The sequence below is a fragment of the Botrytis sinoallii genome, assembly GCF_014898435.1.
Source record: "Botrytis sinoallii strain Bc 23 chromosome Unknown BSIN_004, whole genome shotgun sequence".
NCBI classification, from domain to species: Eukaryota; Fungi; Ascomycota; class Leotiomycetes; order Helotiales; family Sclerotiniaceae; genus Botrytis; species Botrytis sinoallii.
This window is the reverse complement of record NW_024066031.1, coordinates 362,297-375,479: the sequence shown is the minus strand read 5'-3', so window position 1 is coordinate 375,479 and position 13,183 is coordinate 362,297. Positions and strand designations below refer to the sequence as shown.

Here is a 13,183-nt window from a genome sequence, read left to right as displayed (position 1 = left end):
CCCCTGACACTATTCTAAGAAAGATGAGGTAGCCGCGATCCTTCTACCATCAAATGCAACCGCCGAATCCTTTGCCATGCAGGAACAGCATGTGTTCGTGTCTTCGATACGAATGCTTGTGACTTTGCTGCAAGTTCATTGGACAAGCAAGTGGTATCTGTTATTTTCTCTACCTCTTTTGCTATATCATATCCTGGTGTGCCGGTTTTGAAAGTTCTTGGCTGGCAATCTTAAGAAAGTCTAGGTCTCTTTATCTAGCAAGATGTGACTGTCAGGCCTTCGCCACTCTCCATTCGGTGTATGAATCTTTGCTCATATTATAGAAGTCTATACTCGGGACATGGTCTCTTTGTGAAACCCTTCTCCATCCAGCTTCTCGACATGACTTTCTTCTCTTCTTGACTGATGAATCTTTTACTTGTTCACACGCCTGTTAATTTTTGATGACTTCGGCATATTGCGCAGCTCGATACCTCTGTGCTATTGACTCGAGAATACGTGCTTAAAGGATATCAAAGAGTCGATGAGGATAGAGGGTAATCTGGAATTTTCGCGATATTTACGGCGCGCTGTCACGGAGTCTCTGGTACATAAGAATGATAAGATGCAAAGGAGGGGTGGGATGAAGGCTCTCGAGATGTTGCGCCGGGCGCAAAACGACATTCCATCAGGGCTAGATCCCGTCAAAAATATGTGCCAAAGATGGTATCATTCGTCGGTATTGAAAAACGAAATTTTGTACATATATGGGGGCTATGAAACTTTTGTTGAATCTAACAATCATGGTGGTATAACCGGGAGTATCACTATGGGTACAAGTAAGTTAATATTCTTCAATTCGAGGTTCAGCTAATAAAAGTGATAGATAATTATATGATAGGTGTTGAAATGAACGAATCCTGGAATTGGACAAAGGCTTCCGCAAGTCTGCCACTGGTATCGGAACAGGTCTTTCTCTCCGATTCCGAATCATCAAATGCGTTTTCATCTGTAGTTCTCAACGGTGCTCTTTTTTCTGGAACCCCTGGTGCCAATGAAATATATTTATATGGCGGAACCGAGCAAAGCATGAATACGAGCTTCTATGGCTACACCGGCCCTACATCACCAAATCAGACCCTTCTGTCTTATGATGTAGCTCAAAATCAATGGTCCTCGATTGACGTAGACTCTACGATACCCGAGAAACCTAGTTTCGGGGCGAGCGCTGACATTCCAGATCAAGGTCTTGGGTTTTACTTTAATGGCGAGATCAATAACGGGTCGAGCACAGAAACGACCTCAATTCCTGCGGGAAGTTCTGTGCCCCTGGAGGGTATGGTTATGTTAAATATGACGGACAATACGACAAGGAATATCTCTACTGCAGCCATCGACACAAATTCGAGAACAGGGGGCCTTTTACAATACATACCTGGAATAGGAGAGAATGGCAAAGGCATACTAATCCAGTTTGGTGGTATGTATCGTCAAGCTGGTGAATTGTCAGATGAACTAGGAGGCACTCTGGTAGGTTGAAACAAGCCCTTAGTAGCCTCGAAAGTCTTTCTAACCAGTCTCACTAGGCTTCAATGGATCAAATCAATATTTTCGATATCAACAGTGCATATAATGGAGGGAACGGGTCTTGGTTTACTCAACAAGCCTCGGGAAATATTCCCCCAAGAAGGATGGATTCATGTACCGTTGTCGCCACTGCTCCTGACAATTCCAGTTACAATATATACCTTTATGGCGGACAAGACGGAGGTTCTGTATCTTATGATGATGTGTTCGTGCTCTCATTACCTTCATTCACGTGGATAAAAGTCTATGAGTCTGTGCCAGGCAGTCCACGTTTTGGACACACCTGCCATGTAGTTGGAAATAGACAGATGTTAACAGTTGGTGGGGCTCAAAAGAAGTACTCATCTTATTGTGATTGGGAAAGCTCGGGAGTGGCTATCTACGATATGTACACGTTATCATGGACATCAACGTTCTATCATGACGCCAACAGATACATTGTCCCAGGTAACATCACTGATGTTATTGGTGGAAAGTAAGTATTCTTCAACTCTTCAAATCATTTTCATGACTAACCAATAAACAGTTCCAGTGGTTTTGCACAACTTATTCGCCCTTCTGGGGACTTTACAAATGCGAAAGTTGCCTCACTTTTCAATCAAGCTCTACTGACCGCAAACACCAACACCTCCAGCACTACCAATACTACTGGCAGTACTACGACTAGCTCATCTGCTACAGCTTCGACGGCAAGTAACAACGTAAGCCATGGCGCAAGTACCGGCGTGATAGCCGGCGCTACCATTGGAGTCGTGGTTGCCGTTCTTATCATCTCTTCTCTGGTATGGGTATGGCGCAGATCATCTGCGGCTGGTCGCATCAAAAATCAAGAAGGGCCGAGGACTGATTCGCGCCAGTCTCTCATTGTGGAAGATGGAAAAGCCCTTAGTCGGCTCCGAGCAAATGTAATGAGTATGGCTTACGATCCTAGCAATCCTTGTCGTGTGCCTGGAATAGAGGCACCAAAGGAACAGACCCGTGAGAAATTAGGGTCTTAACTTTCTCTCAATTGAAATAATCATTCGAATGTAAATATTTAGGTAGTTTAATTTTGGTGTGCATATACCATAGATATCTAATCTTACTGCTTTCCCGCAGCTTTTTTCATGAATACCTCGTGAGCGTTGTATGTCTTACAGGCAAAGAAGGAAATTTGTTGGTCACCTGAGAAGTAGTTAACGTATAAAAGGTGACGTCTCAATCAGTTTGCCCGTTGATGTTTGGTAATTGCCCCATCACAATCACAGTACGTATCTCCTAGATTATGGATATAAGATATCTTTTTGGCAACTAGAATCAGGAGAAGACTAGTTTATGTCTAATAAATAGGGATTACCTTCAAAAATAAAGCGAGCCAAATTAAAGAAGGTCAGTCACGTTATATATCTTGCGTTGGATCATTAAAGATTCTAGTATGTCTCCAAAATCTGAGAAGTGATGACTCACCCGGTGTTCTAGGGTGGTTTGGCTATGGTATCATGAACTTCTTATGTTAAAGAGATGGATGAATAAATTTCTTCTCATGCTTAATATTGAGCATGATTATGTCTATCTGATTGTACATTTTCCCATGGAAGATGGCCCGGATTTCTGATTCGTGGCTTTAGCGAGAATCAAAGGGGTTTGGCGATGTGATCAGATGGCAGAATGAAATTTTCTTTTGAAAAAGAAAAATTCGCGATTATAATATAGCAATCATTGTATCACTTGAACAGCTCATAATAGTTTGTACTATCACGCAGTCAGCTTTGTGTGTTTTCTGGCTAACTAAAATCATACGGAAGATAGTGGAGTTAAAAACGCTTGAGGGAGACCTCGGGAATTAGTATGTAACTATGGATGTAGATTATCTTACGCATCTTATTTTACTAAATTCTACCATTTCTACATTTCTACATTGGTTCATTTCTATGTGGTTTTCATGTAGTGCCCTGCGTCGCTATTCATTAATTCAGTCCCGCAGGTCTCTTCTCTTTCCAGCAAATCTCGATAAAATTGGTCATTCATCCTAGCCCCAAAACGTGTTAAATCAGTGGAATACAACAATATACATTTCTACAAGCTAACTATAACATTCGAAGACTCAATAGGTTTCCCAAAAGTATTTGGGTTTCTCAAGACCAAAAGACATGCCTATCGACAATCCTACATTTTCTCTGCCACAATGCCGTTGAACTAGACACATCTATGGCCATGGATGACAAAGCACTGAGAAATTTATCCGGCGATAAGCAATATCATTTCTTTTCGCTCTTTCAGCTCGCGCTAATCTGGGGGGCACCCCATAATTAGCGGTATCGTAGCGAATTTGCCATACAGAGCTTCATTGCTAGGATTCGGAATACAATCAGAAACTTGACAAACCCTTATTGATTCAACCTTACAAGTGGTATGTGCAAACGTTTGCCGAAACACAATTACTCAGAGCTCATCGATACGGTTATTATGAAATTCCAGACATTCAACCGTGTGTTTTACACTGACAATTGTCAGCGTAGTCATGTGGGCCGGATTCATGATAACCGTGCAGCTAGCGAGTATGGTAATGTCGGTAGGCAGTATAACGCTTGCAGCTAATCCAGCCTCGGTCATGTGCACTTGACCGACAAACTATCGAGGGGCTTGGTGCTGTTCATAAGATGTTATAAAAGATACCAAGACCTAATATTCAGAATTATTCTAATTCAAAACATCATAATTCATCAATCAACTCAACAAGCCTTCGCATAAAACATCATCTTCTCTGAAGGTTTAATAATACTCCATACATCATTCCAATAAATCTTCCAAACTTCATTTGCAAAAATCGATAATTTTCACAAATCGCCAAAATGGGTAACAAAAACTATCGTGGTCGCGCAACCCAGATTTCGGCTTCTAAGAAATACACAGAGGCAAAGTTAGCGGCAGAGAAGACCCGCGAAGAGGCTCAACAACTTGCTGAACAGAACCAAAAATTGGCCATTGCTTATGAGTTGCATACCAAGCAAGTTGAAGACGAACAGTATGCGCAGGACTTCGATTATTCCACCCTTCCCCAACATTAGGCACTACAAGTCAAGGAAGATAGCGGAACACCTAAGTTGTTCATCCAGATTGATATCATACACCCGAATCGTACTGCTAAAGAGGTAGACTTTCTTCGAATTCTTCCTAAGTACGCACCAATGATTAAGAACGTGGAAATTCTTCTCATCGCTCCGGCATTTCACAGCTCGGTAGACGTCTACAACCTCCGAATCAAGAATATGATCAAGACTATCGATATTCTTAATAACTTTAATCTCGAAAATCTTCACTTCATCATCTCCGTCAACAGACCCAATAATTTCAGCAAATGAAGCTCGCTGCCGCCTGTTTCGGCTTGAAATTTGATAGTTGGACAATGGGAATAGCATTTTTTGGCGACCAGCAGAAGGAAATAAATGTGGGAGGTCGGAGTTCTATTGATCGCAGATTAGCTGGGGTATATAGGAGCGAGTCTTTGACTCAAAATAGTACTTAGTTGGGCATTGATTGTATGCGACGAGCAGGGAGGACTCGGGATAGCCTAGAGCATCCATAGTAAAGATTTTATAGGCAGGGAAACTCATGTCATTGTGATACCAGAGACGATTTCTTGCAGAGAGTATCAGGGAGTTCTAAATAAAATATATCATTCGCACGCCGCTAGCTAGAGCATCAATGAAAAATAGATATTATCATCAAATAATCGACCTAAAATTTCTGGAATAGATATGAAATTGACCTGAGAGTAAATGATTTATGTGCATATGGCAAACCAACAAAATTATGAACTCTCCAAACTCAGAAATATAAACTTATATTATATAAAAAATACTATAGATATTTCTCCATCGCAACAAGGAACCAAATAAGAGATTGAGAATTGATACAACACTTCGGACCATGGCAGAAAGATAAGTAGCGTGCTGTGAAAACAGAATGTTCGTGATGTCACGACACAATAATACCCTGGAGATTCCCTGGAGTTAACCGAATCCCGACTGCCAAAACATTCAGAAATGCTCTAGGATTCTGAATAAATTATATTGTTACAGTACAAAAGGCATACAGAACTATGACTATTTAGCTGTTAGCTTTATTCAAATGACACGGCAATTTATTGCATTCTTAATAGGCTCATTCCGTATTATATGAATTCGAAATGTAACGTATCGTGACTTTGATACGGGTTATATTACGGTAGAGCATTCGATAGATTTGATGAATAGCTTCACTAACCCTACACATGCATCGGTTCATCAGCAGCGTCACAAAATGTGACTGGCTAGCCGTACTATTAACTGTGCCATACACTTTGATACGTCGATACTTGCACATAATACGGCTGATTTGACAACACAGAATACATGAACTTGCTTTGGGAACGGTAGGAGAGCTTTCTGCAGTTAGCAAAATAGTATACAAAGATTCTTCTTTCTCTAGAATCCAGAATCTTTTTACAATACATTTCACAAACGTTCGATAAAACTCTTCACATTACAACGAAGAGCGAGAACATTAATAATTCCAAGTTCCTTCAACACTTCCTTTCAATACAAAATCTTTCGTAGTTCCTACTATAAATAATATTCAACAACGTCAAAAGTCACTCGAAACTTCACGATAGGTTCCAAAAACGCCCGCGGTCAAGCACCAGTTAAGCGTGCAGCTCAAGCTTATGCCGAACAGAAGGCAGCCGAGAATGTTGCCACTGAACAGCAGAAGGAGGCACAGAAGTTACAGGCTCAGCAAGCCAAGGCCCAACAGTTGGTACAAGAGAAGGCTTTGGCTCTTCAACGGGTCTTCAACTTTGACTACACCACTTTACCTAAGCACGCTGCGCTCAAGGTAGTTAAAGATGGCGGCACCGGAACTGTCAAGTTGCATATCAACATCGACATCATTCATCACCAAAAGACAATCAACGAAGCCAATCTCAATGTTGCTATTTCCAAGTATGCGGATCTTATCACAAAGATTGAGCTCAGACTAGTGGCTCCAACATATCATGAATCCTCTGAGGTTTACAATCTTCGAGTTAGGAACATGATGCAGACTATCAACTGCCTTAACAAATTCCAGATCGATGAGTTCCAATTCGTGGTCTCACTCAGCAACGCCTTTAACTTCAATCAAATGAAGCTCGCAGCTTCAGCATTCGGCTTGAAGTTTAAGGACTTGACAATGGTTACGGAGATTCTCCATGTCAAAGGTAGATTCAATGTTGATATTGGTAGTCCATGGGACCGTAGATTGGCTGGTTTGTACAAGGCGGAATTCTTTGTTCACAAGGAGAAGTGATCCAGAGTCAGAAAGCAGGGAGCGAAGATGGCGGTCTGGCTATTGGTATGAATTATTATGGTGATGCGGGGAGATGTGAATAGTGCTTTCCCTATGGGGTGTCATGTTTTCGGAGGTGATCGTCGAGGCCTTTCTAGCTTTTTACAAAGATAGCATCATCTAATTGAAAATTCCAATACCTGAAATTGATGTGCCATTGATGAACTTTGAGTCTGTGACTAATCACATTGCATAAGTAGCTATCAAGCTAACAAAATAGTAAATTATGTTAAAGTATGGTTCACGTGGTGCTAGAGCAGGAAGTAGCCCTAATCAGTACTAGTAAGAGCTCTGTATAATAGAGCTCTTCCTCTCATAGCTAGTTCCAATTCAACCAACCTAATTCAACCTCTGAATGCCTCCATTTCCTAGTCTATGCTTCCCATTATATCCTTCATAAACTCTTACTTGAAACAACTTATAATATAATCTCTGCATTCTCGATGTTACGATACCATCAACACGGGTCCCAATCAACATGAACTACATATATAACATGCAATAAATATGTTCTCCTTCATTGAAACGTTTGAGGAGAGAAGACGAAAGACATCACAATTTCAATTGGGTCAAGTAAGTACGCAAATTGGATTTTCTAGGGATATGGAATGAGCATCTTATCATTATTATTGATTAAAAAGTGTCATAAATTTTTCACTTAGACTCTCAAACATCAACAATTCCTCAGATATTCAATATAGTTGATTTCTCGAATGTATTTGAGAGCCAACAGCTATTACTACCATCTTTTAAAACTTCTTTAATATTGAAGAGTAGTTCCTTGAATAATTATCAGGTTCTTTCCAGATTTGTTGGACGACGTCATGTAATGTACCATTTTCAATCAACAAGGTTGTAATTAAGAAGTCAACTTTACAGTGGGAAATTCATTTCATATAGTTTGTAGACAAATTTGATGACTCTAGAGGCACATTGATAGACTATCTAACAGACACGCTACCCGATCCATGAATTGATTTGTTTTATCAATGAGAACAATTCGTCTCGCTTTGAGCTTTATTAGTATACATCAACAAGTTCACTAAAGAACCACTATTATAAACTTCTGTCTGTGATTTCTCTCTATCAGAATCTCGGTATATTGATTTTAATGAAGGTGAATTTTAAGCGAGCCACAGTCAATGACTGATAGTTTGGTAATTAGGCGAAGGAAGAAGTCTCAGACAGCAAAAAAAAAAAAAAAAAAAGTTGCCCAAAGACTAACCACAAAGAGCATTCATCACCATTTTGAGCGGCTGGTTCTACTTTCATATGGTAATTAATGATACGTGAATCATTTGATAAGATAGAAACCTCGCCGATGTGGCTGTGGAAAGCTCTATGAACTGTGGTGAATCATCTCAAAGTGAATATACACAATATTTCCCTCCATTATACATGTAGGAAATGAACCATGTCATAGTGTAGGTAGCCTTTCCAACACCAATGATTGAGTTAATTACGTTTCAGGTACGGCAAAATTACAAGATTCGGTTAATGTAGTAGAATGAATCACTCGCTAGAGATATTAGCGTCGACCGACAGATGAGCTGCTGTATCACATTACGTACATAAGGGTTTCTCTCGACCCCAGAATTCCAATCTTTTTTTGAGAAGTATCTTTCTTACAACATCCAAGATAAACACCTTCTTCACAACATCTAAGACAAAGATCCACAACTCATTATTACATTCTTTCATCCACAAATAATTTCGACTTCACTATAATCACAACTTTCATACTCTTTCATCAAGTAAGAAAATCCAAGAGTCTCTCATAGTTTCCATTCTATATCAGTACTGACCACGATACACAGGTTTATCCAAACCTCCAATATCCAAATCGTTTTCCGGTTTATCACAATCACATTTACATTTAAAGATGGGCTCCAAGAACAACCGTGGACAGGCCAAGCTTGTACCAATGTCTGTCAAGATCGCACAGGAGCAGAACAACAAGAAGGAAGAACTTGCTGCAAAGATGGCAGCTGCAGACAAGAAGTGGTATGAGCAGAGAGATGCCTGGAACAAGCTACAGTTGGAGAAGAAGAATGCCTGGAAGAAGCTGCAGTGGGAGAAGAAGGCTGCTGAAGAAAAGAAGTTAGCCGACAAGAAGATCACTGAGGAGAACGCCAAGAAGGTGGCTGCGACCATTCAGTTTGAATGCATCCAAAAACATTACGCCTTGGTTCTCAAGCAGAACGGAGATGATAAGCAACTTGTCATCGATCTTAACTTTATCGCTGACCCTCCCACCGATATGTTGGCTCTGATGAAAGTTTTGCCTGAGTACTCTGCGGCCATCACTAAGGTCCAAGTCAAGTTAATCCAGCCTATGCAACATGGCTCACGAGCAATCTATAATCAACGTGTTCAGAATATGAACAAGTTGGTTGAACAGCTCAACACTTTCCCACTCACCGAGCTTAATGTTCTTGTCGATGTCAACAGTCATGAGAACTTCCATCAGTTCAAGCTGGCTGCAGCATTTAACGGACTCAATTTTGAAGATTGGACCATGGATTTCCAGATCATGGCCGGCCCTAATCGCTATTCTATCGATCCGTACAGTTCCTACGGAAAGCGTCTTCGTGGTGTCTACCGCACTGAGTTTTGCAATCAATAGGACAAAAACTCTGTGGTGATGGTAGTTTTGAGGGGGCGGGAGGCAATTCACAGAGTATTCTGATTTTGTTTACTCTTGCATAGCAACGGTATGGGGTGTTCTTTTGGGGAACTAGCTGGTGAGAAGATATGTCATCATGTGGGGATAGATGACAATGTGCTAGCTAGTTATTATACATTTGATTCTTATGTTGGTGGAGTAAATTTCGGAGGCGAAGGTACCTACTGCTGTGTCCCGAAGGGTTCGGACTTCTAGCTTATATCATAGCAATTACTACCACCTTTCACCTGATGATATGTGCCATTTGATTCTGCCAATAAGTGATAATTGCTACGAATATTGAAGTGTCACAATTCAAAGCTTCCAGTACAATTTTGACACATGGATGACACTCAAGTTGCGAAAAGTTACAAACACTAAGGGTGCGTTCGGATCGATTTTTTATTTATTTGATGGAACCTCTAATAATATTAAAACAGCAAGAATATTCTGATTAATATATTTAAATAATATTGAATATTGATTAATATTGATTAATAATAAAAGTAAATGAAAAGTAGCAGGGGTAAATGAAAATGAAGATTTGTTGAAATAATCTTTGTAATGCTTTAGAAAGCTGTATTACGATTTATTCAATAAATATAACGTAACATATGGGGAACTCGGACATATGGGGAACTCGGACAGGTACCTTTACACCAAATTTTGTATGTAAAGGTACTTAGAGCGACTTTTTATATCTCTATGGATATTAAAGATAATTTAATTTTTTTTGATAATTAGGCTTATGTCACGGATTGGTTATAACTCTATTTAGTAGGTTTGATATTGATCAAACTACTTATACCCTTTTGGGGTTACATGGCTTAGTGATAGAATACTTGGCGCCGTGATAATTAGTTTGATCCTATCCGAAGGCTTTTCGTAATAGAATTTGATTAATCAGAGAAAAGCGGTCCCGCCCACTTTTAGATACATAATCAATTTCTACTACTAGAATCCTTAGCAATCCTATTCCGGGATAGGGGACGAGATCCCGCTATACCTATTTCAGGGTTGAAAAAGGAAGTAGTGTTACGGATTGATTATAACTCTATTTAGTAGATTTGATATTGATCAAACTACTTATACCCTTTTGGGGTTACGTGGCTTAGTGGTAGAGTACTTGGCGCCGTGACAGCTTAATATCTAATAAAAATATAGTGTTAAAGTTACAAAACACTTTTTAATAATATTGCTCTTGAATTAATACGATTTTAAAAATTCCCATAGTAATTTTTGTTAGATAAAAACGACAATTTGAAAGAAACTTTAATATCTTTATTAAAAAAAATTACATCTCTATAATATTTTGTCATATTAAATATTTATATTGAATATATCATACCTCAAAATATCAAAACTATATCTCTAGTATTTCTAGAGATATAAAAATTCGCTCTAAGTACCTTTACATACAAAATTTGGTGTAAAGGTACCTGTCCGAGTTCCCCATATGTCCGAGTTCCCCATACGTTACGTTACAAAGATTTTGAAAGCATTTATTATTTTAAAAATTATTTATCAAATAAATTATTAGGTATTATTTGAAAGCTTAAATACATTTATTTTCCTAATAATCTACTTCACAACCTCAAGCGTTCGATAAATCTATCATTTGAGCTTATTTGATATATTATTTACTAAATAATTTAGGTCTAATAATTGAAATAAATCGATTCGAAAGCACATTAATTTGCATAGTTGATAGCTTAAATTGTACCATTGAAGTAATAAATTTGCATTGAATGATGACTTGAGGTATGAAAATATTGATATCTTGATGCCTTGATAGAGTCAGCAACTCCTTCTAGCATTATAAACTGAGATATCTCGGGGTAAGTGACGTTATTTTACATGAATAGGTTTAGGTCTCTATTCAAAGAAAGAAAATTCAATATCGCATTGCCACAAAATTGATTCATGAATTTATAAATATCAAGTCTAGTAACTCTATTATTTGTCTTTTTCAATTTCATACTCTACATCACGATACTTCAAGGGCTAAAGACTAACATAACAATGAACATTTGTTTGACGTTTGAGAGCTTACTTAGAACCAGATATTTCAATCTCTATGCCTCCAAGAAGCGTTCGCTTACCACGCCTTAGAAGTAAGGAATGATGCTAAAACAATTTAAAATATTGAAGAGACTGTAGTGAATGTAAATGTGTGACATCCTTGCTTATAAATTAAACTTTTGATTCGATCGGATACTACGGCCTCTAGCATAGGTGACTGTACCCATTCGTGTATTTCACTCTGGAATCAAGTTAAAATATACCCTGCAGTAGTAAATACTTCTATAAGAACATCCATATCCATCAGTCAGAAGGAACAAACTCAAACATCTTCCCATACTCAAGACACTTGCTATCTGAGAGTTATTTCGACTCAAACCTTTAAAATTCTATTTACCAACCGATTCTTTCCAAAGTAAATATGACTCGCAACGGCCACGATGGTGGTAGCCAATCCGTCCAGGGAGAGCAGGCTGACAGCAACCACTATGGCGGTAGTCAATCCATCCAGGACGAGCAGTCTGACAGCAACCACGGCGATGGCAGCCAACCTGTCCAACCAGAGCAACCTGTCCAACAATATGAACTTGCTGTCAACGGACCTGATATTGTAGAGTTCGACTTCTCAACCCTTCGTCAACACCCTGCCTTGACCATTGAGAAGACTGAAGACAACTTTCAGATGATTATCGACCTAGATTTTTCCCAGTCGGAGTCGCTCTCGGATATTAAAGCTCTTTTAGAGGCTCTTATGGGATACGCTGCGGTCATCTACGACGTCAAGATTCTCATCAAGGCACCCAAACAGCATCACAATTTCGTGACATGCAACGATAGACTTGCTAAAGTCGCCATGGTCATATTCGTCTTGAACAGCTTCAATCTCACAAAAGTGGAGGTCATCGCACGTCTTGACGACCACTATAGTTTTAAGCAACTCGGCCTTACTATCGCCGCATATCAGCTGAAACTTAGCAGTTGGACCCTGGCATACGAGGTTTTGGGTCTCGATGGCAAGTGGGTTATCTCTGTAGACAGCGAGGATGAATTAAGACTTCGTGGTCGTTATAGAAACGTTTTCTTAAAGGAACATTAATTCTATCGGCGGGAACCAGATCTTCGTCTACTAGAATCACGCAAGATCCATTTGATGTGATATGGATGTGATTAGCATGTCATTGATGGGGAGTGGAACAGGATATTCAGAGGAATGACAATTATTCTATTGCGATGTTCAGTACTACATTTCATTGGTGCGGCAGGGTAGCTGGCAGTATGGGAGAATTGTAGCTGGGTAACGGTGTTCTCACTGGAATGATTCGGATGTTCCGTGATGACATGATAACATGACAATGAAAATACTCTGTTACAAAATTTAACATTTATTATAAAAGTATATGCCAGTTAGTGAAAGGCGCAAAGCTCTCCAAATCTAATTGAAAATGAATGAACCATGTTGATGATGACATTGTTGCAATCATCTGACATTCTCTTTTGTGACTTGAACGATTTGCAATGCGGATACAAGCAAGAAAACCAAACAGTAAACTATGACCTGCCAAGGTACTTAGATAATACAGAAAG

General features: G+C 39.4%; 4 protein-coding genes across 4 annotated transcripts; all 4 read left to right on the top strand.

The window, feature by feature from the left end:
- Positions 1-14: 14 nt before the first annotated feature.
- EAF02_002647 (uncharacterized protein) lies at positions 15-2,663 on the top strand. Its single transcript, XM_038898695.1, has 4 exons — positions 15-818; positions 866-1,509; positions 1,566-2,041; positions 2,093-2,663. The coding sequence occupies exons 1-4, from the start codon at positions 524-526 to the stop codon at positions 2,562-2,564; spliced, it is 1,887 nt and encodes a 628-aa protein (XP_038760983.1). The 5' UTR covers positions 15-523; the 3' UTR covers positions 2,565-2,663.
- A 3,155-nt stretch (positions 2,664-5,818) lies between these two features.
- EAF02_002646 (uncharacterized protein) lies at positions 5,819-6,873 on the top strand (the record flags this gene model as incomplete). Its single annotated transcript, XM_038898694.1, has 2 exons — positions 5,819-5,849; positions 6,200-6,873. The coding sequence occupies 2 exons, from the start codon at positions 5,819-5,821 to the stop codon at positions 6,871-6,873; spliced, it is 705 nt and encodes a 234-aa protein (XP_038760982.1).
- Positions 6,874-8,794: 1,921 nt separating this feature from the next.
- EAF02_002645 (uncharacterized protein) lies at positions 8,795-9,538 on the top strand (the record flags this gene model as incomplete). Its single annotated transcript, XM_038898693.1, has 1 exon — positions 8,795-9,538. One exon carries the CDS (start codon positions 8,795-8,797, stop codon positions 9,536-9,538), a length of 744 nt encoding a protein of 247 aa, XP_038760981.1.
- Positions 9,539-12,020: 2,482 nt separating this feature from the next.
- Positions 12,021-12,695, top strand: EAF02_002644 (uncharacterized protein; the record flags this gene model as incomplete). The annotated part of the gene is made up of 1 exon (XM_038898692.1): positions 12,021-12,695. The coding sequence occupies one exon, from the start codon at positions 12,021-12,023 to the stop codon at positions 12,693-12,695; it is 675 nt and encodes a 224-aa protein (XP_038760980.1).
- Positions 12,696-13,183: the final 488 nt, after the last annotated feature.

What these genes read in the sequence shown, in the direction of transcription:
- EAF02_002647 (XM_038898695.1), top strand. Translation starts at nt 524, where the DNA reads ATGAGGATAGAGGGTAATCTGGAATTTTCGCGATATTTACGGCGCGCT. An exon ending in GAGTATCACTATGGGTACAA is followed by an intron (nt 819 to 865) that starts GTAAGTTAATAT and finishes TAAAAGTGATAG; the next exon opens with ATAATTATATGATAGGTGTT. An exon ending in ACTGATGTTATTGGTGGAAA is followed by an intron (nt 2,042 to 2,092) that starts GTAAGTATTCTT and finishes ACCAATAAACAG; the next exon opens with TTCCAGTGGTTTTGCACAAC.